At 38.4% G+C, this 24,913-nt stretch overlaps 1 protein-coding gene across 2 annotated transcripts in view; it reads right to left on the bottom strand.

The window, feature by feature from the left end:
- The window catches only part of LOC108682057 (paired amphipathic helix protein Sin3a), a 30,410-nt gene extending 5,778 nt beyond the window's left edge, over window positions 1-24,632 (bottom strand). The window contains exons 1-19 of one of the 2 annotated variants that reach the window (XM_018171166.2): window positions 24,480-24,632; window positions 12,459-13,123; window positions 11,314-11,387; window positions 10,605-10,865; window positions 9,615-10,129; window positions 9,272-9,390; window positions 8,688-9,055; window positions 8,167-8,310; window positions 7,692-7,838; window positions 7,136-7,378; window positions 6,752-6,934; window positions 6,386-6,535; window positions 5,946-6,051; window positions 5,368-5,582; window positions 4,552-4,803; window positions 4,002-4,172; window positions 3,102-3,339; window positions 2,152-2,672; window positions 1,463-1,646 (exon numbers count right to left, since the gene is read on the bottom strand). In XM_018171166.2, coding sequence (XP_018026655.1) covers window positions 1,463-1,646; window positions 2,152-2,672; window positions 3,102-3,339; window positions 4,002-4,172; window positions 4,552-4,803; window positions 5,368-5,582; window positions 5,946-6,051; window positions 6,386-6,535; window positions 6,752-6,934; window positions 7,136-7,378; window positions 7,692-7,838; window positions 8,167-8,310; window positions 8,688-9,055; window positions 9,272-9,390; window positions 9,615-10,129; window positions 10,605-10,865; window positions 11,314-11,387; window positions 12,459-13,110 — 4,543 coding nt within the window. In that variant the 5' untranslated portion in view covers window positions 13,111-13,123; window positions 24,480-24,632. The remainder of the gene's footprint in view (window positions 1-1,462; window positions 1,647-2,151; window positions 2,673-3,101; window positions 3,340-4,001; window positions 4,173-4,551; window positions 4,804-5,367; window positions 5,583-5,945; window positions 6,052-6,385; window positions 6,536-6,751; window positions 6,935-7,135; window positions 7,379-7,691; window positions 7,839-8,166; window positions 8,311-8,687; window positions 9,056-9,271; window positions 9,391-9,614; window positions 10,130-10,604; window positions 10,866-11,313; window positions 11,388-12,458; window positions 13,124-24,479) is intronic. The other variant, XM_018171167.2, reaches the window with a different exon arrangement.
- Between the last annotated feature and the right edge of the window lie 281 nt (window positions 24,633-24,913).

Raw genomic sequence — 24,913 nt, 5'->3', positions numbered from 1 at the left:
GGGGGGGAGTCTGCTGGCTAAATACTTTTTTCAGCGCTTGGTCGCTATAGTGCCCAAAAACACTGAGGTAAACTCAATACGAATTTAAGAGAAATATTTGCGAAACAAATTACACTTTGGGAAATATTATTGATAGTTCATCTTGATTGTTTACTGTCCGCAGGAGAATATTTCGTATCACGTGATTGCATTGACGCTGAAATTCGCATTATCAATTTTCCGTGATAATTGTTCTTTTAATGATGCCACCGGCTCGGCTCCCTGGCACCTCATCATACAAGACATTCATCGTTTCATCCTATATCATTCTAACCTAACCTACATGTACATATACACTTTATGCAGTGATGAAATATAATGGTGAATTGCTATAATGATGAAATGTCCCAACGATGAATTGCGATAGTGATGAAGTGTCTCGTATGATGAAGCGTCTGGCCTCCCGTACCATGGTTGAACTAGTATAAAGTTGACCCATGAGAAGCTCATTTTCGCGGATGGAGCTTGTTTTTCACCTGTGACGTCACTGATCTCAGTGACGTCACGGGCATTAACCAATCACCGAAATGCGATCAAACCAGTCAACAAATCCGTCATGGGATTGTTTACGTTTCTGGATTTCAGTGACGTAACAAGAGAGCTGAACTGAAAGGCGGAAATTCTCGTGGGTCAACCTATGTAATATAGTTCAACCATGGCCCGTGCCACCATTGATATTGAAAGAGCAACATTATCCTGGGAAGCAACTAGGATCTGCGAAGGCGGTCGTTACTCACGACGAACAGGAGGCCATACCTTCAAAACTCGCTAAGTTAACGTAAGTACTTACGCTCTATTTGTTTGTCTATGATTGGTGGAATTTACTTGGAAGGCCGTCAATGATTGGCTGATGAACTTACGATCTCTTAACTTTTTTGAAAGTATAGGCCAGGGGCCTATACTTTCAAAAAAAGTTAAGAGATCCTAAGTTCATCAGCCAATCATTGACGGTCTTTCAAGCAAAAGCCACCAATCATAGAAAAGAAAATAGAGCGTAAATACTTATATTCACTTAGCGAATTTTGAAAGTATAGGCCCAGCTGGTGAGTAGATATAAACGTCGCATTTTAGACGCATTTGTCGTAGAGCAAGCAATGAGACCACGATTAACAGAAGGGAGTTTAGATGCAGTCAAATAGAATTTAGGCACTATTCATTGCAGGAATCGGAGAATGATGGATAAAATTTCTTCACAAGATTATACACAATGGCACTTGAAAATTTCAAACTTTTTAATCGATTATCGTTTTTATCTTCTTGATTCTCGAAAAGCTTTACCACCTGAAAAAATTTAGATTATATTTATGGTTAAGCAAGTAGAGAGCGCCGAAAATGCTTCGAATTCAAGCTGTAGGTAATCATCAATTTAAAACTGTAAAAAAATAACGGTGTATAATATTTTTCCTAAATATGCACAACTCACACTTTGGCTTGAGACGAAGCATGAGTGCCGTGTTCTGACTTCTGGACGTGTTCTCTTTGCTCTCCTGCATGGCAAGCTGGATGGCTTGCAAGTAGATGGCATACAAGCGCTGACACAACAGCTGGTGCAGCCGCAGGAAGAGATACCAGTTGTTGTTGCACAAAAACAACCGATATTCTTCGCCCTGGATAAATAGTTAGTAGAATTTAGAATGTCGGCACGAGATAATATCATCTGTTTCAGATAACAATTCAGGTTATTCGACACCAGCCACGTTCAAACACTAATGTCAATGGCATATGAATGGTTCTTAATCCATTATAACAGGAAACGGCGGAGCTTGTGGTTCGATCACGAGAAACTAGGCAATAAGAATCATTTCATGATAAAAAAGATGCGCAGTTACGTTGATCTGACCGACGACTTCAGTGGATTTACAATTTTATTTATATATTATTTGTTGAAGTCCATATAGTAATTCATATCAACATTATTCTACTTGACATATTGAAGGAATATTAAAGAGAAGACAATCTCCGGTTTGTAACAAAACTAGCATTAGAGAACAACTCCTTTCTAATCATGCAAACTTTCCTAACATGAAAAGCGCAACACCGGGAATTTTTCTTTGGAGTTGATTCTATTCAAGCTCATTAAAGAATAGGTAAGAGAGGAGCAGGGCGACTCACTGAATTGTAGTTTCCTCCAACAACAGAAGCCTCCGTGTCGTCATCATGTTCTTCCTTCTTGATATCCTCGAGCTTGATGTTGACTCTGTCGACATCAGCAACAAGGCCGTTCACACCGCCGCTCCCAACACATTTCATGTTCTCTTCCTTCACTTGAATGGTGTTGTTGTTGTTGTTGTGGATGTTTCCATGTCCTCTACTGGGCGAACTATTATTGTTATCGTTGTTATTACTAACGCTAACTTCGCCACCAACATTGCCTTCAGAATTGTCATCTTCATCCTTGACATTATTACAAGAATTGTTATCTTTTTTGCCTCTGTCATCCAGGCCTTTGGATGGGTTCTCTGAAATTTCTGAACAATTTTTATTGCTGCGAGTTTTCCTTTTGGTGGCGTGGCCAGAGTTACTGTCACTGCCTTGCTTGCACTCGCGGTCTTTGGCTGGACGATCAGCTGACTTGTCGTCACTGGTGGGAGGATCTTCTGTCTTATCCTCCATGTCTTCATCCTCATCTTCGTCTGCAGTGAAAATCAAGTTTGTTACCTTGACTATCTTATAATATATAGAAGAAGAATTTAGAAAGGAAACAAAGTAAAATCTTTTTCAATAGAAATTATAAGATGAAATACAAGCAAGGCAACCGCCAAGGTAATTGTACCGATGTTCCCAGATCAATGTTCAACATTGGAAATATATTTGAACTTTTGAAGTATCCGGTAGAGGTTAAGTTAGTTAATAAACTAACATTTTATTAATTAAAATAAATAATAGAATAATAAGTAGTTACCCAAATGGATAAAAATACAATTTATAAGGATTTAATTAAAAATAAGTTTACTTCTTGCGATGAAAGTACAATTTGAAAGGATATTTCTCCTGAACCAAACCTCGTTTTCCTTGCAAATATACACGTTTATGTACTTCATATTTCAACAACATACACAGACCTTCCAGATTATTTTCGTCGTCAGAAAGCTCCTGCCGAGTATGGAAGAGCAGGTCAGGAATGAAGTGACGCACGAGCTGCTTTATCTTAGCCTTGTATTCCTTGTGGACGGCGGTCTGGCGGCGCACGTGGTGGATGATCAGGTTAGACGCGTCGTCCAAGATGAACTTCTCAGGCGGGTACTGAAGCGTGATGTGCGGACCGGTGGCTACCTCACCGTCCTCAGCTTGGTCGTGGCGCTGAGAAATTTAGAACTCATTATTCAAACTATTTCAGTGACGATAAAAAGTAAATTTAGATTAGAACTATTTCAGTGGCAGCATTTTTTTTTTATTAAAACCAGTGACGAAAAAAAATTAAATTTAGATTAGTATTTCAGTGACAGAAAAATTCAGATTTTAACTATTTCAGTGACTAAAGAAATAAAATTTGAATTAAAAACTATTTGAGTGACGAAAAAAAAAATTTATATTATAACTATTTCAGCGACGAAAAAAAAATCAAAGTTAGATTAAAACTATTTCAGTGACGAAAAAATTAAGTTTAGTGGAAGGTTGTATCAGGTTTAAAGCAAAGTTACAAGCTACATATGGTCTTGAGTTAGATTATGCGGTGTTTCATTGTCATTAAATTTATAATAATATGACGAATGCACATACCAATTCCGTACTATAAACTTTTGGAATTCAGCGCGTTCGGTCACTCTAATTTCTCAATTGAAAATTTTCGTGGTACGTTATGTGATAACAATCTAAAAAAAGTCCATACAATTGTTTTCAAGTAACTCGCATTTTTAAGCAATACCGATTAGTTTTCAGTAATAAGTTACTGACATAACACTTATTGGCTCATCTAGAGATGGAAAATTAGAGAGTGGTCGGGAATTAGGCTGATAACTCACCTCATCGAATAAGTTCTCGATGTCGTTCAGTAGGATCTTGGAGCGTAACATCTTTACGTCGTTCTGCTTAAAGTTGATGCCTTGATGGTCCAAGGACTTGTAATAATACTTTTCGTTTTGCTCCCGCCACACTTTATTAAAATTTTTCTGGGCTTCTCTCCATTCTTCATCCTGAAAAAGTCAAGAAGAACTTTTATATTCGGTGTAGTCGATGTAGGTAAAGCGATCGTGGAGTGGCAAGAAGCGATGACATTGCGTCAGCTATTGCACTCAATACCAGCTGACGTTTTAAAAACCTAAATGAGACGCATAATCTCATAATGAACGTTTATAATTGAATAAAATTTAATCGTCACAAATCTCAGTCAAGTAATTGCTTGGGTACAATAATTCGAGATTAATAGCTAGTCTGCTTTATCCTGCTTTTGATAGCTTGCTAACTGAATATCGAGTTTCATAATCGGCCTATTGTACTTTAAGTTGGATAACTTTAATTTTAACCCCCAAACTGGATAACCCCCATACTTTAACTTTAATTTTACGACAGTACCTTGAGTTTTAATCTTCTGAGCACGAGTGGTACAGCAACAATGGGGTTTTTCTTGAGCCCATCAATGATATCGGGCGCTTTATCGCCGTAAATCCTGCGTATAGCGCGCTGGTGGATGGTGGGCGACGAGCCGCCCAGGCAGTCGTCTAGCGTGAACCTTGCGGCGCTCTCAGCGCTCATGCGGTTCAGCTTGCGCTGCACGCCCTCCAGCACGCGCATCGTCGCTAGGTTCGTCTCCAGCACCACGTCAAGCTGAAATTAAACAGGCTAAATATTAGTTTAATACGAGAAGTGTAGACTCAAACACATGAAAAGTTTATTCGTTATTCATTTCTTTTACGCGGCGACTATCTTTCTAACGAAGTTCGAGGCACCTTTGGGCATGAAAACTTTATAACTTTGACGTGTAATAACACGTCAACTCTAGTTAGAAATGAACATGCCAATAAGATCTACAGAGACTGATGATACTAGGGTGAAATTATCTCTACTGGTGATATATTCATAAACTGTGTATTCAAGCTCATTAAATAACATATTAATGATAAAAAAACTGGGCATAACTGAAGATACAAATAAGCAAGAACATGGAATTCAGTAATAAACCCAACAGAATATCGAGCTTTACGATAATTATACACTACGTCCATATTTGTGACCTGACAGTGCGCACCACCGCGTCTTGAGCAAGAGTATCCTCGGTAATTTTTTGCCTGAAACTAAAATAAAAACATTTAGTAAACTAAATGTCAGTTATTCAATAAAAGAGGGAATATAATTGATGTGAACTAACAATGACCACGCGATCCTACACACCTCAAAGCGCTCGTCTTCGCATCTATATATGTACTCCTCAAAAGTCGTCTTCCGGGAGCTGACGAAAGTGGCATCCTCTGACCAGGACGGGAAGGAGACCCAGACGTCGTTCAGGACGTCTCGGCACATTTTGCTCCTGCCGCTGCACTTTTCCTGCGGCCACTCGTCGGGCAAGGCGCAGTAGGAGGCGCCTATCCGCCGTAATGTGCTGTAATCTGATAATAGCATATAGCGATAAAAACCAAGGGCTGTGACTTTGAGACACTGTGCAAGGAACCAGTACTATTCCATATTGTTGGATTAAAAATCTTCGTCAGGAAGCATTTTGAAAATTAGAGACATGACAGTAAGAAAGTATTATATTTTTTTCAGCAACTACTAACTCTTTTAGCATTCAGAACTGGTATAAATCCTTTAATGAAATTTATAAAATTAAATAGTACTATTATGATGGGATCGGACAAACCCGGTCCCAAATTATGTATGGTTAGGAGAAGCTCCAATGAAAAAAAATGGAGGTATTCGACAATACAGGTGAAAGTTCCTACAAATAATGGAAGTAACCGCAACCATGTTACCTATTTCTCCAGAGTAGTCGCCTGCAAGGCGTTCAGGTTTTGCTACGTTGGATGGAATAACGTCGGAGTTGTTCATGTTCTCAGCGTCAGTGCCACTAACGAAATCCTGAACAAGAGAAAAAATCTTCATAACAAAAATATTTCTAACAAAAACACAAATTGGGTACCACTAAAACACAGTAACAAAAACACAAATTGGGTACCACTAAAACACAGTGAATATTTTTCCACAGAAATTTTCAAATTACAATTATATAAAAAAATATGCTAGGCAAAACGATTGTGCAGAGTTCGACGATAATCAAAGAAAGTTGTTGAATCAATCAAAGTTATCAAACAATCAAAGTTATATAAAAATATTTCTAGCTGGATATCACAATAGAAACATGAAAGAGGCGAAACTGAAAACAAAAAACTATGCTCTGCTAAACACTACAAACCTTGAACCACTTGAAGAGATCGCTAAACTTGTTGAGGAAAGGCTGCACGAGCTGGATGAGCTCAGTACGACTGACAACCTCTTCATTGAAGAGCGTGATACACCGCAAGAAGTTGTTGTAGGTCTCCTCGTGTCGTATGGCTTTGCGTACCTGCATGTTCAGCATGAATAAAATGAACAAATCAAAAGGAAACTGAGAGAAATACGGTTCGGGAGTAGGAGTTTGAAAATTTAAACATACGTATTTACAGAGTTTCACCAAAAATTTTAGTTTCATTCTCAATAATTCATCACAATTGAAAGGTGAATTTAATTCATGGCTAGCTTATTGGAATCATGATAAGACTATTGCTAACTCAATTTTTACCTTGTCAAAGAAGTCGTACTCGGCGAGAGTGGCGTATTTTCCTGCATCTGCGGCACTCACGTCTTTGAGATAGGACAGTTTAATGCGTTTGCCCGGTGGCTGATGGGCATGGCTTGCGTTGTTGCTCCTCTTCAGATGACTACTGCCGCCGCTGCTGTTGTTGTACAGGTGACCTGAGCTTCCCTGCAAAGCAAACGTTGAGCACATTCAACAATCAAAATTAACCATTCATATTTAAATTTTTACAAGCAAAAATAATTATTCCAACTAATATTAATTAAAACATCCTGGAACACGATCACCATGAGCTTCTTTCCATCACATAACAGATCAATTTTAGACAATTGACAACTATCCTTGTTGAAAGATTTGAACAAAACTAACCATGGGCGCCATTTGCGCCGGAGAATGTTGCTGTGGAGACGTGAGGTTTTTGGACGTCATATTGGAAAGGATGGGAGAAGAGGCGCCGACAGCGAGGCTGCTTGCGATGGAGACGGGGCTGGTGCCGCCGCTGTTGCCCAGGGGCGACTTGATGCCCACGACGCTGCCTGACAAGCAGCCGAGCATCGAGTTCTTCTTGCCACCACCTCCGCACGGTAAGTGATCTAGCACGGTTCCTTTGCCCTGTTAAGCGATAAAAAAATCACTGATAACGAAAATTCAATCCTCCCTATTATTTCATAATAATCGCATTGAATCGCAGACGCTAAACTGAGAAAATCTAATAAATTTGGCAGACTAATAAATTGGCAGACTAAACTCGAGCACACCAACTTGTGTATTGAATGCTCCAACAAATTTCTATTTGCTCTAGATTACAACTACCCCATGGCTATCGATTCCACATTCAATAAGCATCAGTACCCATGTAACACTATTTCTATCTATATAATGAATTCATTTAACAGTTGATGATTAAATACATAAGGAAACCCACAGGAGGCAGGAGAGGGCCGCCCCGGGAACACTGGTCCAAGTAATACTCCGACACAGCAGCCTGAGCCACAGTACTATTGGTCGCGTCAGGCAAGAATTGACTGAACTCTTGCAGCAAGTCTTCTTGATTCTCGAAAAGCTTTGCCACCTGAAAAAAATTAGATCATATTTATGGTTAAACACGTAGTGATCGCCGAAAATGCTTCGAGTTCAAGCTGTAGGTAATCAGCAATTTAAAACTTGGTACGTGGCCGCCGACAGAGCAGATACACATGGTAGATAAAGGCCCGAAAAATCGTTGAAATTCACACATAATTAGGGACATCCGAACAGATGAGCGATTCCTACCATAATTGATACTGAATTAGGATTCAGAGTAAAAGCGAATCACACACTTTACCGTAGGAAATATATTAGTCGTTCTGTTGCCATTAACATTACACCTCCCAGTAAGAAGTTTAACAATAATTCTGTACCTTTTCGTACACCTCCTTCTCAGTAAGAGTTCCAGGGCGAGGTTGCAAAGCACTGCCTTCCTTCATGCTGCGCTGTTCCTTCTGGTAGGTGTGCAAGATCTCCAAGAACTGCTTGTAGATGTCGGGCTGAAGTTGGAAGCGGAGCTACAACAAACGAAAAGTCAATATTTAGTTAGGTCAATATTTAGATAGAAGCAAACTAAGAGTCATATGGCGCGCTCTTCGGGAGCATTAGAAGGAAGTCGGTCAGAAGTAGGCATTGTGCTGTCCTTTAAAGAAATAGAATTCGATTTTAGGTATGGAAACATACTGGTTGAGTAGTGTTAGAAATCTAAGGCCCTGTAATTTGATAATTTTGCTTCGTAATCCAGGATATATCACTATGACGTGAAATAAGAAAAAAAAAACAGTATCTGTAAAAACAACAAGTATCTGTTCATATGAAATACAGCATAATTTTTGTGATTCTTTCCTAATTTTAGTTTTGCAGTGAGAAAATAAGAAATGGGTACGAAACAGACCTTAATTTTGTTGACGTAGTTGATAGCATGGTTGAACTCGACAGGTTGTGATGCCGGCTGATGATGGTGTAGACCAGCATTGATAGCAGCCGCAGCGGCGGCACTCATGCCAGGCTGGCAGTGGGCGTCACGAAGCTGATTGTTCACAGGTGCTGTGTTGGTTGACAACAGATTGTTGGAGGATTGCTGCGGCTGTTGAGCAGCTCCAAGAGATGAACAGTTTAGCAGTGACACTTGGCTACCTTGATGCCCCGTCGCCATTAGTTGGGAAGAAGCTGAATTGCAGGGCAGCTGAATGGACACTGAAGGCGGAGATCCTTGTTGCTGCTGACGTGATAGTAGCATGGATGTTGTTTGCTGGGTCAGACCTGAGAAAATGCGGAAAATGCATTACGTTTATCTGATGTAGCAAACAAACGTAACGAAGTAAAATGCCAGTAGTAAAATAACTAGTTAATGAGATGGTGAAGAGAACGGAAACCTAGCCGTGCAGCTCTACTTAAATTTAATTCTGGCAAATAGAATCTGCTCCATTGAAATAAAATGAATATAACAATAAAACACAAGTTTGAGGGGGATCTTACTGGCATCGGGAGCTTGTCGGTCAAGTATGGAGGTTGCACTGCTGCTCACCACATCAGCAGCGGCAGTGGAGTTGTTGCTCATGGATAGGCTGCCGGCAATACCGAGTACCGAACCTCGCCTGGGAACACATGAGCAATAATTTCACACAGTTTGAAATAAATAAAAACGTATATATTGTGAGCTGATCCCTAAACTAAAATTACCAGATTTTACCTGGTGTAAATTTACAACCTGTCTGAAACCCAAATCCTAGCAGTAGATGCAATGGAATTGAGAGAGTAAACTGAGATTTGATAAAAATTTCTCTGTCAGGAGTGAAACTTCCTGAATGCTATCACTCACTGAAGAGGATGTATGAGAGAAATTGCGGGCGTTTTCATGGTGACATTTTGCGCGGCTTGGAGAGCAGGAGCTGGCTGGAGCTGATGCGTGATGGATTGCAAAGATGGCTGAGCAAGCGACGACTGTGATACGACAGGTATTGCCGTAGACTGGTGCTGAAGGTGCAGAGTTTGTTGCTGTGGAGGATGCTGCGCCTGAACATTCTGCTGCTGGATTTGAGGAGGAAGAGATTGTTGCTGCTGTATCATGACAGGAGTGGAAGTGAAGTGCTGCTGGGTACCCTGAGGAGTGTGCACCACAGTGGTATGCTGGCCGGGTATGGTGGTACTGACTTCTATCTTGTAGCCAGGAGGCAGGAAAGTATTGAAGCCCACAATTAGTTCGGGGTGACCGCGAAAAAGTTGCGAGACTCGAGCAATCACGCCCGGCGTGTCAATGCTCTGAGACTTGAATTCCTTCATGATGTCAAGAAAATCGTTGTAGACGTGAGGCTGCTTGCCGAAACGTAGCTTCACCTGCAAAATAAATGATCAACATTTGACTGTTAGCTTTGGATAGAGTAGATTATAACTACTAATCTAGTATAAATTGTAGGTCTTTTCAAAAAAATCCTCCAAAATTAAGGTAAAATTGGTATAGGAACCATTTTTTCATAAAGTTTCAGAAGAGTTGGTTAAAAAGATATAAGATCAAAATAACTTTTAAAATTATCATCTATAACACAAGCAACTGCTCTGACTGCTCAGTGTCAATTGATTTTGCTAAAAAAAACAACGTTCTCACAAGAAAAAGGATGCATTGCTTACTAATGCTAATTTGATGCCTCTGCTGGATGTCGAAGTCATGACAAAGATCACTGCTTAAAACAGAAACAGGCACTCACTCGATCAAGATAAAGACATGCACTCACCTGATCAAGACAAACCAGGCACTCACGAGATGAAGACAAAGACATGCACTCACCTGATCAAGACAAAAACATTCCTTCACCTGATCGAGATAGGACAATGCATCTTCAACTTTTAATCTTTGGAACTGCCCGCCAGGAGGCTGCTGCAGATTGTTGGACACTGGCACAGCGGCAGCCACAGCAGAGACGCTGATTGGGACAGCCTGCTGCTGTGGCAACTGCTGTGGATGGTGATGATGGTGGTGATGTAAGGGAGCTGACAGAGTTGCCGGTCCACCTCCTGATACTCCACTGGCAAGCACCACGCTGCCACCACCCAGGCCTGTCATGCCTCCACCAACCTGATCAAAAATTTAACTTGTAATAACCTGAGTGAAGAAAATAAAAGAGAGAGCCAAATGCTTTGTTTATTACATCAATTGTGTAAACACAAAACTGGAATAATAAAATCAATAGGGTGATAAAAGTCAAATATTAATTGAATCATGCATGCTGGTATGATTTATAATTGGTTGAGTTTCAAGATAGCTCTAAAAATATTAAAATGATGTGCACACAATAAACATTGATAAGTAATAATTTTATTGAAAATATTAAATATTTTTGCTACATCTTAAAAAAACATATGCACAAATGCTTGACTTCATTATAGCGGTAGCTTTTGCATGCCAATGCAAAAAATTTATACCTATTCAATACTCAAACCAGTTCTTCATTAGCAGCTCAACTTTGATTACAAACAATTCACTTATTGACTGCATGGTATCTTTCTTAATTTAAAGTTCAAACCTGGGAGACAGATGCTGCACTGAGGGAGGGCGAGTATGGCGTGATCTGGTGAGGCATCTCCAGTTTGCTGTTAACTGGAAGGATGAAAGATCAGAAAGAAGGATTTAAATACACAACTAGTAGATTTTCTTCCATACACCAATATGTTCACAAACTTATCTAAAATGAATGCATAGTTGGAAAGTTCTAAAATATTGTGTTATCTATAAGTGCAAATAAATATAATAATATTCAGATGTGCTATTTGAGCATACCAGTGACCACTGGTAATTGTTGCCAGCTAATCTCATATTATGTAGCAAGCAGCATGTTATAAAAACTGCAAATCATTCACAAGCATAAAAAAGAGCAAATAATGAAAACACCTTTGTGTTTCTTTATTATTTGAGCTTCATAGATTAACAACCACGAGAATTAAAATTTTGTGTAGAAGAATGCAAATAAAAATAGTCTCAGATCTCAGGCCTCAAACACAATATTTATTATGAAAAAAAATTCAAACTGCAAAATCTTAAAAGAGGGTAACATAATAATATCATGAAGAAGGCAATAAATATGTAGAATTAAAATCTTTTTTTTTATTAGTACTGGCTTGCTACAGGAAAAAAAGGCAAAATTAGCCATGTTATGCTGTTTCTAGCTCAAAATATTTATTTCACTACATCAAAATACAAAAAGGGCCTGATAATTGATAAATTAAATTTCATATGCACAAAAAGCAAGATCGCTGATAATTCCTGATGCAAGATACCTCATTAAATTGGATGTTTTCTACAAGAATCTACTTCTATCTACTTCCCACATAAAACAAAATCATGTTGATAAAAATTGTGAAGAAATTTATATGCTCTTCAACTTGAAGCATTGTTCATGAGCAAAGCATGCTACTTCAGGTGTTTCAATAAAACTGAATTTTCTCACTCAATGCTATCATGCATCGTGTCATGAAAGGAAAACACTACTTTGCTGTGAGTCAAGATAAATGGCAGATACAAAAAAACCAGTATTAATCCTCAATCAAGGGCTGATAAAGTTGTGACAAAAGCACAAGGTGTGAGGATAACAAACAACGGCACCCAATCAACACACAGGAGACCACAGCAACAGAAATACAGGAAATGAGAATAGAGAGCAGGTTTATTCACCTGAGATAGAATTTGTGAATGGTTGTAGTTCTTGCATTAGTGAAGCTTCAGACAGCCCACCAGGAGCACTACTGATGGCCACGAACTGTGGTGGTGTAGACGAGAGCGTCTGCAATGATCGCCCAACACCACCACTTAGCACGGCTGCAACAGTCTGGTTGTTTGACGAGACAACACCCAGAGTAGTGGGTCGGTTGTTGGACAGAGAAACAGGTATTCCTTCAGGTATAACAACAGTGCTACCAGAAGTCAGAGTAGAGCCAGAGAGTCTTGAGGGTCCAAGGCCATAATTGAGGGAATTGCTAGAGTTTGTAGATGGGATGTTAATAAGAGAATGATGTGCAACGTTAGGGTGAGGTGTGTGGGTGCGACTGCAGAAAGCAGGGTTGTTTACATGAGTATATGTAACACTAGCAGATGATGATATAGCATTACTAGATGAAGAGTCAGAAAAATGGGAACCAAACAAAACCTGCGAAGAAGATGAGGATGACAATGGAATGGCATTGTGATGAGGTGAAGATGTCACACTAATATGTTGGTGGTCTGCAACACTGAAGTGTTGTTGTTGAGCATGGGATGGGTAGTGATCAGTGGAAGACTGAGGGTCACATTGGCCCACACTTGAAATTTCCTCAGCTCGACGCTTCATGGCACGTTCACATCTGCCAAAAATGACAGGACTTCAATGTTATGCCAAACATTTCACACTGGTAATCTGTATAGTCTTTCATGAAATTCAATATTACATTTAAAGACGGCAAACTTTGTGTATAAGACAGGGAGAACATATCTGAATGCGTTTTAGTATCGTCACCATGATTCAATCTGAGCAAGGTGCACCTGAACAACCAATAAAATTGGATTAGGATTGCAATTCCAAAGTGGTAGAGAAAACCACAATAATGTTTTATTAAAATTTAGAAAAAAAATTCTTGCAATTTTGCAAGACATAATCTCATCATGAGACTAACATACATTCTCTTCTATGAAAAATGAACTCCTGAGCAATACCTTGTTGCTATCATCTACATTCTACAAGAATATTTTTGAGCAACTAAGTTATATTTAGATCTTAAGAACTTCTCAGTATTGTATGACCCAAGAGGATTTTTCATCGCCAATTCTGTGAGAAGTGCTAGTGCAATCATTCCATCATCTCAGCCCTTCCAGGGGCTACTTCAGTCACAAGAAAAGAGCCAGTTATTTTAATTTAACTAATAATTTAACTAATAATATTTAAAAGACAATTTAAAATATCAACTCTCACTTGGAAATGTGAATGAATAGCAGATTTAAAAAATAAACACAATTGAAAAATGAGTCATAGTTAGGCAAGAATAACATGCCTTCTGACTTAATATTATTGACGAGACATCATTACAGTACAAAGAACTTTTGTCCCTACTTGCAGAAAGTTTTTAACCATTATGATTATGGCATGAGAGACCTAAGAGTCTTCACAAGCGTATATATATATACTAATTATTTGGACGCTTTCCAACAATATATATATATATATATACCTTTACCCGTTGATTCTGCTTTGTACTTGAATCATTTCACGTAGATATCGACAGCCCATAAACTAGCAGAGAATCTTTAGGAAACCTTAAAAATCAAAAAGCAAACAAAACGTCAAGTAAACTGGCATTTCCCCTGCTTTCAAGTTCTTGGCTTGCTAAAGACTTAATCAAAGAATGCAAGTTCAGGAATACTTCAGTTCAGTGGTTCCCAAAGTGGGCTTTATCACCCCCCTAGGGGCGGTGGAAAGGTTTTGGGGGGGCGGTGTTGCCGGTGTCTCAACGAGGGTGAGACGAACTCATCGCCTACTTTATCTGACTGAATGAGTTAAGTTAACATGATGACTAAAGGTTGAAAAGGAAAATGAAACGCAAATACTGGTTCTAATAATTATTGGTATCTCATACAGTAAAAGTGACAGGAAAATGACAGAATAAAGGAAAATGACAGAATAAAGGAAAATGTGTATAAATGATCAACTGAAGCTGAACTAAAGATGACGCCGCCAAGTAAAAATGCACACGGACCAATGAATAAGATGCGCACCAATAACTGCTTCCAATACAAGTCAGTTAGGAGGTTTACAGGGTGCTTTCAAGCAAATCACTCAAGAGGTTAGGGACTAGGGAGCGTGGGACAGCAATTAATTCAGCACCACACTTTAAAGTAGGTTTCGACACAAATTTAGATAATCAGTAACAGATCTAAACCTGACCTGAAAAGAATGAGAATGATTTTAGTTGAATTAATAAAATAGTAAAACACTTCAATAGAAAACACACAGTGACACACATAAGAGGGAAAAGGGGGACACATATAAGAGGGACAAGAGGATGTGCTGCAAAGTAGCCTAAACCACCCCCGCCAACAAAAGAACGGAGCTCAGAGCTCGACCACACGATTGATTTCAATATCTGACATCTACAAAGAGATATTTCAATTGAATTACGAACGACCAAAGGAAGTCAGTTAGATTGTTTTTATTGGAACAAATAATGAAAATTTCATTATGATCCTCTTTAATATTTTTTGACCAAAAAATGGCTTGATATTAGCTATCCGAATCGTTTGAACATCTTTATTACTATAGTTCAGCAGTAACGTCAACAGCTGATGAGATCTTTCGCGCACTTTTTTTCATTGACACGCGCTGGAAGTACACAATTTTTACTCAGTGTTTCTATAGTTCCCATATGTGTAGTATTAGTCTTTACTGATAAGTGTAGTATTAGTCTTTTATTTACTTTATGAATATATTTAGTCGCAATTGGTAAAATGCGTCCAGTCAAAGAATGGAAGAACTTGCCCGAACTTCCGAAAACAATAAATAGAAAAAAAACTCATTTGAATAACTAGTGATGCACATCATGACTGATTAAATAAATATTAATTTCCACGTGTGCAATTTATGAAAAATAACGACAGCATTATCTATCCCACAAGACATGGGTAAAGCCGTAAAGGTGACGAATTTTCATGAATAGAGCATGAATTTGAATTAACGTTCAAAATTGCCGTCACTACGGTAGGCATTTCTGGCAAGGCTCACTTACTCGTAGATTTTTTCATTCGACAAAATAAAGCAGAAATTTGCTGCTAATTCCAACAAGTTCTGTACCTTTTCATTCAAGTCAGACGATAATACCTTACAAGGAACGCCGCATCAGTTGACCCTCAACGAAGCGATCGATCTGACGACACCAGCCGAAACGTTTTCTTTGTGCCTCTTCAACAATTTGCATTTGCATGCAATTTTGGAAGACATCATGCAATCCAATTATTTTTACATTACTCATTGTGCCTTTATTAAACACAAGAATACTACAATTGCCATAAAAGCGAATGATGTTGGCGGGGTCTTTTAAATACGAGCAGCAAGTTGAGTTAGTGTGTGCACAAGTACGTCGTGTCGCGCATGCGCACAAGTCATGGTCGCGCCACAGGCCATCCGTTGCGTTTCTCTATTCCGTGATTTCCGTCGCTGGCATTGACATAGTTGCGGTGTCATAGGAAGGATGTGCGCCGCTCCCGTGCTCGATGTCGTCAAATTGCAGTCTTCTTCAATGAAGGCTACTTATCAATTGCCGTGATAATAATATATGTTCAAATGAGTGATTACAGTTCAGATCAAACAAAATTCCGAAAGATTTTTAGGAATATAAGATAGCTATTAGTCAATAAAGCCAAACAACGAGCAGGACGTCGTAAAATGGCGGGTCTCACACAAAAAAAAATTATTGTGATGCGTTGTACAATCTGAATACAAAATAATATTCACACTAATCAAGATAATTCTCCATATCCAATCAGTGATGTGATTGTAGAAGAATACAGACTTACAGAGTGTAAAAACACATTTCATGCTGATAAATCTTTTCATCGCGTTAGGGGTATTATTATTATAGGGGTATGATAAACGCTTCAACCATGAAACATAAAATCTCATAAGTAGCTAGGCAACACTTTGCATGCACACTGGATATAAGGCATCAGGGTAACAGCTGCGAATCTGACATTGAGCGGAACAGGTGACGCGACCCAGGCTAGAGTGCTAGACTCCATAGAAAAGCAGGCTTTTCCATTAAAACTCTACAACGAGTTCAACCTTATACAAATTAGGAAAATTATGGTAATTCAGGTAGCGGATACTTGAATTTAGTAAAAAACCTTAACTTGGCACCCGTTATCTTAGCCAAGAGGGCCAATTAATAAGCACGGATCTTTATGAACAATGGCAGGAGCGGACGAAAATGGCGCGCTCTCGTCCCAAGCCCATGAGGTTTTGACTCGCCCTATCAGCAGCCGAGCTTGACCCGCCCAATCACAAGCCGCGCTCAGCCAAGCATACAAGAGACAAAATGCGCAACACCAACACTTCTGCAATACTCCCTATATATAGATCCAACACAACCTAATTTGTAAAAGACTAATTGCAGTGTGAGAAAACCAATCAATTTTTACTTAAGACACAAAAGCACGTGAGTATAGAGGGCAGAAAAGTTCGGCGACTGTTGCTCAAGATCGTCTACGCCTCTACGGTGAGGTAGTACTACGACGCTGCGAGCATCAGCTGTAAGCCAGCTGCCGTCCTTTGTTCAGACAAGAGCTTACGAGCAGGAGCGACTAGAGGTTCCCATCGCTTTGATAACTAGAACAATTTACTACGGGCAGCAACAGCGCACTCTTCGTGCCTCAAAAAGAACTAATTATAAATTCAAGAAGACTTGTAATGACGAAACGTTACCATTTAGAACATTTACAAAAAAAAATATTTTTGTGTAGAAATTCTAATTGAAAAGCGTACAATTCATTAAAAATATAACGAATCATAACTGTTAGAGCTCATGCACTCGATTCGAGAGTCGGAATAACAGGAATAAACGTGGGTAACTCTAGCAACTCAGACGACTTGGAACATGAGACCTCTGTCAGTGAGGTATAGAGTAGACAGCCTGGCTGCGGCGATGCTTGCTGGTCAGCTGACTGCCTCAAGCTAAGACTCAAGAAAATGGTGCTCGAACAAAATATTAAGATAAGTCTGTCCAGGCATATTAGATGGGTTTTTAGGATTTCTTATACCGAAACGAACGACTATACATCGCAAGTAGGGAAAATTAACGACATGCCAGAAAATCGACAATTCCGCATAAACAAGCTACAATGACTGGCACCAATATTTATGGATAATTTTCAAACAGGGGGCCATTTGGGTGTGAATCCAGTCATTTCAGAGTATTAAAGACTATATGGATTAAAACACATCATTACACGGACAATAGTTGACGACGGAACTGCAGCTCAAATGTCATTAAAATTGTTTCCTTTACAGCAATATTGACATAGGAAAAATTTAGGCATACGTGTGAAAATGAAGTAAGCTCGACACAACCATATCATCTTGAACCAACAAGCAGCACAGCTCATAACACCAGCACGCTAATAACCTGATAATTACACATCAAATAATCTGGCCAATCGAAAATTTCGTTACAGACACCAACACGATAGCGAACACAACTATACGTCTTCAACGCAAGCATCAGCTGAGCGAGCGTCTGTTTAAAATTTCGTGCCACCGAAAGCAAGCTGACTTCTTTTGACCACATAAAAGACTAAATCGTAAAATAATTGAGTATTATAAAAAAATTTGCACTTCTTTATCAATTTAGCAGGCACAGCAATAAAATAGAAAAGTGTGAAATGACACTCAATGAATGCCGGCAAACGCGTGCGTTAGTTTGTGAGTCGCCTAGGATGGTGGGAAGTGCAGCGGTTCGCTGTAACGGGGTCGAGCGGCCGCTCGTGTCGCCCTCTAGTGAACAGCACCAACAGCAGCGAGCTTTCGAAGCCAAGCGATGGAAATCTGACTCGTGCACAGCAGCTTCGAGCATTTGTGTTCTAGCCGCCGTAAAACTCAGGTGCAAGGTCAGGTGACGTGTCACTAAATGTAGCTCCCTTGCAACTATTGAAGTTAACGTCATCTAAGCACAGAGCACCTTTATTTTAATAAACGCACGGTTAAAAAAATTTTCTGGGCAGGCTCTGAAACGTTTGTGAAGCGCTGAATACGCAGACAACGAAGCGACTTTTCAGTTACATGTGAGCAAGGTTATGATTTAAAGATGACGGTGAGACGATAAAATCAAGATGACAAGCAATATAGAGTATCAAATTGCAGAAATTTAAAGATACCGTTGGCAAAAACGCCTACCACGCACTAGAGCACGTGTAAACTGTAAAGTATGAGACATGAGCCGGCTCGTTGCCACGGCAACGAAGGCACCGCACGGCTAGACCATGCTTTTCATGGTCTTTGTTATAGACCTCCGCACTGCGTAACTAAAGGATAACAGACTTTATGAAAAGTTCGTCACAGAAATTATTAAGCGGCCGTCGAAATAATTGTATCCACCAATCTCTAGAGATATTTAACAAAGTAAACCACAATACCACATGCTGCATCAGTGCTAACCTCGAGAGCAGCGATCGTGACGTTTAAAAACAATCAGGCGCTTGAATTCCACCTAAAAGCTGACGGTTAATACTTCATTAAACTTCCAAAGAGCACACATTTCACAAATTACTCTAGTGTTGACCTTGGAGTTCAACAAGCATAACGACAGGACACATGGCTGGAGTAGAGCTGCAGACGTGGCAGCATCAGAGAACAAGTGAAGAAAGCGTGAGGTAGACGGCGGCACTGGATCACAAGTAATGACAGCGCTGCTACTTTCACTGTCAGACAGCGCGGTCACTCGCACTGCAGTTGTTACGAATCGCTGCGTCATCCTAAAATAGGTCACTCATATTGTTCGATATTCATTTATACATTTCATATTCATTTGAGCACTACTAAGTTAACAATGAAGTAAGCGTACTAGTGAAATGTTTTTATCAGCTGCATCACTCATAAATGATTTTAGCGCATCACAATTTTTAATAGTGTAACCCTTATCAGTTGAATATTCACAACATCTCTCCGTCACCTCGAGATAAGCTCGCGTAACCACAAACAATTCCTCAAACATCAGCTAGATGAAATTTAGAGAACTTTTAATTCGGAAAATAATTATCATTAAACATAGGTACAAATAATAACAATAGAAGAAACAAACGCATTGGAGTACGGATCTGATTTTACCACAGGGCAGCGAGACACAAACCCATGTGCCCAATTTACCTCTCTGCAATAATCACTATATTTATCACTGTCACAAACGTTTGACTGTTATATGCATGGCTAAAATAAAATGTTTTAAGAAATTATAACCTTCAATAATTCATTGTGTTCTAAGGGATTTAATCAGTCCGTGTTGGAAACTTCTGCCATGTACGATATACGTAGTGACATTAGTCACTATATATATGGAACTATATGGAACTTGACCGTTTCACCAGCAGATCCTACATAGCTGACACAATAAATCAATCACTTCTTAACTCTTAGACGCATACGCCGCTAATGAGACGTGTTTACATGTGTATACGCCGCTAAATAAACATTTCCAAGCGTATACGGCGATAACTGGACGCGTGCACATGCGTTTATAACTTTAAGGCGCTAAATGGACGCATGTAAGAACTAAGAAGTAGGCGTCGCTTGCATAAGGTTATGTGCAGTGCAAGAATTCCGAGGGCATGTGAGCTTTTTTTCTAACAAACGTAACCCTCTGAGATTATACGGTATAAATGCGGCTTCAGTAGTGAATCTGGGCAATAATTGTCTAATAATTCCTAGTCGATTACAGTTGTAATGAGACTTTATATCATTCTCGCAAATATTGTTATATTAAATCATCACATTAATTGTACTAAGTTGCATGATGTATCAACTCGCAGGTCGCGTAAATTAAAAATAATTTTACTCGCAATCTGCTAAAATATAACATGAATGACCAGTAATCCTTCACCTTTAATTAACCAGAAGGGAGTGAATTACAGTTTAGAGTTCCAATACAGGGATTGACGGGTAGTGTTCAAAACCTGTACATATGGTCTCTACGGGATAAATGGATTAACATCGAAACTACAGCACGCAATAAAAAGTGGACAAAATGTATTATTAATGGAACTTTAATGCAATAATTTCGAATGATATTAGTACGAGCTAACAATTTCACGACTCGTGAGTCAAGAGCCGAGTGACAGTAAAAGCCTGGTAAAATTTATGACCAGCATGACATCGATGTGAAACCAATTCGAGCTGCCTCGAGAAGATTAGGCGTATCTACGCAGTGATAATATATAAACGTGGAGTTTCCTCATTTGAACTCTTTGCTTCTATCAAAAAAGGGAACGTATAAATATCACGAGAATTACTAAAACTGTTGTTAGAATTATCCTCACTGCAGTCATTAATAAATAAATGTATAACGTAACTTCGAATCACATTCTTCGGTATTTAAAAAGATGTTATCATGAGTGCATACAGAAAATTATCGCTGTTTTAGAAACTCTGTATCACGGTTAGTAAAAGCTTTGTGGCATTTCGTTTAATAATGTGACTAATCCATTTGCGATGTTTCGTTTAAAAACTGATAAAATTGAGCTAAACCGAACACCTTTGAGAACTATAGACGCTGTCATTTATCACGGGGAAAATGGGGGGCACATACCATGTGCATCTCCATTAAACAAACCTACCAACGTGAGATTTTATTAGTTTTGGAGGCAATGCATTCGGGAAAGCGTAAAATTGACAATCTAATGCACACAAACGTGACATATATAATAATAGTCCCAAAATCGAGTTAATAATAGTCCTAAAATCGAGTTATTATTGATATTGTTAGTTCAGAATCCCAACGATGGTCTCATAATTATGAAATTATGTTATTTTATCTCCATGATACGGTGGTGGGCGCTTCTCACCAGTGAATGGATAAGCATAGCAACGCGCGCGACGATCAACTCTGATATGTACTAACGATAAGCAAATGCGCTAGCATCAAAATTGCGTTCGAACATCTAAGTATCCACGAAATATTTGGTAAATTATAGAATCATTTGATGACAAAATATAAGCTTTCTAATCAATCATACTATTCATATTAATAAAAATTTATAATTTCATTAATTCATTATGATCTCATTAACGAGACTATATGAAAAGTCATCATGAATAGATAAATAATCACGTAACAAAGAAACTGCTAATGTCAACTCGTCCCAGTGCATTTCTATACACAATCAAAACAGCAGAAATTTAAAAGTAAAGAAAATAGCCAAAAAGTTCACCATTTCTTATAAGAGATAACGTTTTCTCTTATAAGAAATGGTGAACTTTTTGTCTATTTTCTTTACTTTTAAATTCCTGGTGAATTTGCGACTTAAGCAGCCAAGTGATTTTAATACCCAATCAAAACAGGCTGCGTATTAATACTTCGTAGAAGAAACAATTTAAAAATGTTCATTCATCCATCGAGCTTTACATAGCAAGAGGAAAATCAAAGGCACTACGACGCAAACGCGAAGACTCTGAGCGAGCGTCAGCCGTCACTCGCGTCAAGACTCGTCGGGGCAAGTAGCGCCCTAACCTAACCTACTCAGAAAACGAATGTGTCATGTCGTCCAAGTAGTGAAACACTTGCAAAACAACATACTCAGAAAATGCATGTGTCATGTCGTCCACATACTTCCATATCCACATCATGAGCAGAGAGCACAAGTTTGATTTTTGATCTCATACATTCAGTTTGGTCATTAAGTTGAAAAATTAAGATAAGCCAAATTTTGTGGAGGTAATAGCATCATGATTAAAAGTGTTTAATGATTAGAAATTTTGTTCACTAACTTAACAAGGCTCTTTGGACACCATGACAAGCCAGTTAGCCTCCACAACATGGATAGTTCATGTACATAAAAATAAAGATTAAACTAAAAGTAATGACAGTGCAATCAAATTGTATAATATTGTCAATAATCTGACAAAAAATACTGCTTATTAATAAACAAAGTTATTAAATTATATATTTTAATATATAAATATTATAATAATTATTGCCAGTAAAGCTCAGGTTCAGAAAATGATGTGTAAATGGAAATCAGAATGCTCAAGTGATTTGATATTGAAGCCATTAAGCTTTTAGATACAAAAACCCATTAAGCATTAAGCTTCTGATACATTTCATCTACATGCTCTTGTCCTAATACAATTAAAGCATTTGATGTCACACACAGATTACACCTCTCACAACAATATCCTGAATTAATAGTGCATGAATGGCTATAAAATACTTCTTACTCAAGTATCACTTCCAACCGGACAAAAAATGTCCCTTATGATACTGTGAATTTGAGGCAATCTAAATGGTGCAAAATACCCAAGACTTCCTGCACTTTCATGTGTAGAAGAATTTTGATTTTCATAAAAAAAAAACAGGAGTAATGCAAATTATAGGCTTGAACCAATTGAATTTGATAAATACCCATACATCACAAATGGAATTTACGAGTATAGGTATGCTTGCTTATATTGTAATGAAAAAAAACATAAAATAAGGCTTTCTATTTACAACTCAGCTGATAATTTGGAGCAGAACAGGCTACATGACTGGATCAATCTTCACCATAAAAACCAGAATTGTTGAAATTACACACTGGCTTGATCATGTTTTACATGGTGGAATTTGGCAAGTGAATTAGTACAAAGTCATTTCAATGGGTATTTTTTTAAATCTTTGGTAAAAAACTTTTTACAGAAGAACTTTAAGAAGAAGGCTTAATTTTTACAAAAAATTGGGCAAGGGCCGTGGGAACAGTTAAAATTGTCCACATTGTCTGGAGTTTTCATTTAATAAACAGGCAGCTTTTGTCCAATTTTTCAGTTTCAATCAATCACATTTAAAATCAATTTCATTAAAAATTAGGTACAAAACAATTCATGTGACAAGTATCTGATGGCAAAAAAGCTCTATTTCTGAATGTGAATGGGCCAGCAGATTTTTCTGCTTCGGCTGCATGAAAATGAATTGAAAATGAAATCTGACTTCTTGAACTATTTGAAAGTTTTTACGTGGTTATTAATGCATGGCATTAATATAATCGGGTTACAAAATGGTGAAAAATATTAAAACAGATAAACTTATGCCTACATGAATTAAAGTAAATCTAATGCAATCGAGTCATTCAAGTGTTACCTATTAAAAAGTTAAACAAGTTCAACTTTCAAGTTTCCATCAATTGGTGCTTGTGTTATAATAATTCATGGCATTCATGTTTCAAGTTTTAACTTCCCTTTTTTTGTAGATATTCTAAAATAATGGACATAAACTTGGAGCTGCATTTTGTCGGGTGGAACCACGGAATTAACAAGCCATTATAAAATTTTAAATGATGCAATCAAGATCTGATTAGGCTACTCTGCTGCAGTCTGCATCAGTACTAATTGCATCATTTGCATGCATAAGAAAAAATGCATTTCATATTCATTTGAAGTTTATTGTTTGCATTAAATGGTATCAATTTGAGTGCAGTGTCAGCAGTGACAACTGAAGTTTTATCAAGGGCTTAACTAAAGCCAGAACAAGATCAGCCCAGTTAGGTCAATTCTAAATGCTGCATCGATCGCCTAGGCCTACGCACACGATGGCCATGGCGTAATATTTCACAAGTCACAACAAAGAACAAGTCATCCGTACCATAAAATAAATTATCCTACAATAACATTCTTATAACGTCATATATGAATAAAAATTAGGCCACGCGGTTCTCTCAACCTTAGCGAGCGAGTGAGACAGCTCACAGCAGGCTAGGCTAGCCGCATGCCAGCACCCTAACCGACTCATTCACAACTGCTGAATGACACCTAATTTCAGACGCACTAAACATTCAAAATCAAAGACCTAATTATGTAGAGAATTTATAACATGCCACAAATACGCTGCACAATCATTGTCTTGAATGATAAATTTGAATTACCTACTTGTAACGAACGTTTTGACAAGCACAGATGATTCAACCGGGAATGATTAGTAGCTTTTCTAAAATATTTCTCACCTTTACTTATCCTGCATTACGTCGTTCGCCATGTACAAACGAAACCTTCACTGACACTTTTTCCAAGATTTTTATTATGCTATTGCACTATTGAAAACGTAGAACGAAATTTCGCAGGAACTCGGAGCTCGCACATCCTCACTCGTCTGTAGGTATCTGACGAACCAAGAACGGCTGGGGCGAGAGTGTTGAGCGCGTCTCGAACTCGGGGTAGAAGAGCTTGGGACAAATTGACACCACAAAGCTTCCCCTCACAATGGACTCGCGAAAGTACAAACAGAAATGCGGTAAACACTCATAAATGTTAGAATAGAAAGGGTCCTTTGATAACATTTTTTATTGAAGTAGAATTTGGCAAAAAATTACAAATTTATTCTGCCATAGCATATTTTACTTCATTACAATAATTTTTCATTCAGAATCAAAGTCTATAC

The sequence above is a fragment of the Hyalella azteca genome, unplaced genomic scaffold (genome assembly GCF_000764305.2).
Source record: "Hyalella azteca isolate HAZT.00-mixed unplaced genomic scaffold, Hazt_2.0.2 contig369, whole genome shotgun sequence".
NCBI lineage: Eukaryota > Metazoa > Arthropoda > Malacostraca > Amphipoda > Hyalellidae > Hyalella > Hyalella azteca.
Note: the sequence above shows the minus strand (reverse complement) of the source record. Positions and strands in the feature narration are given on the sequence as shown.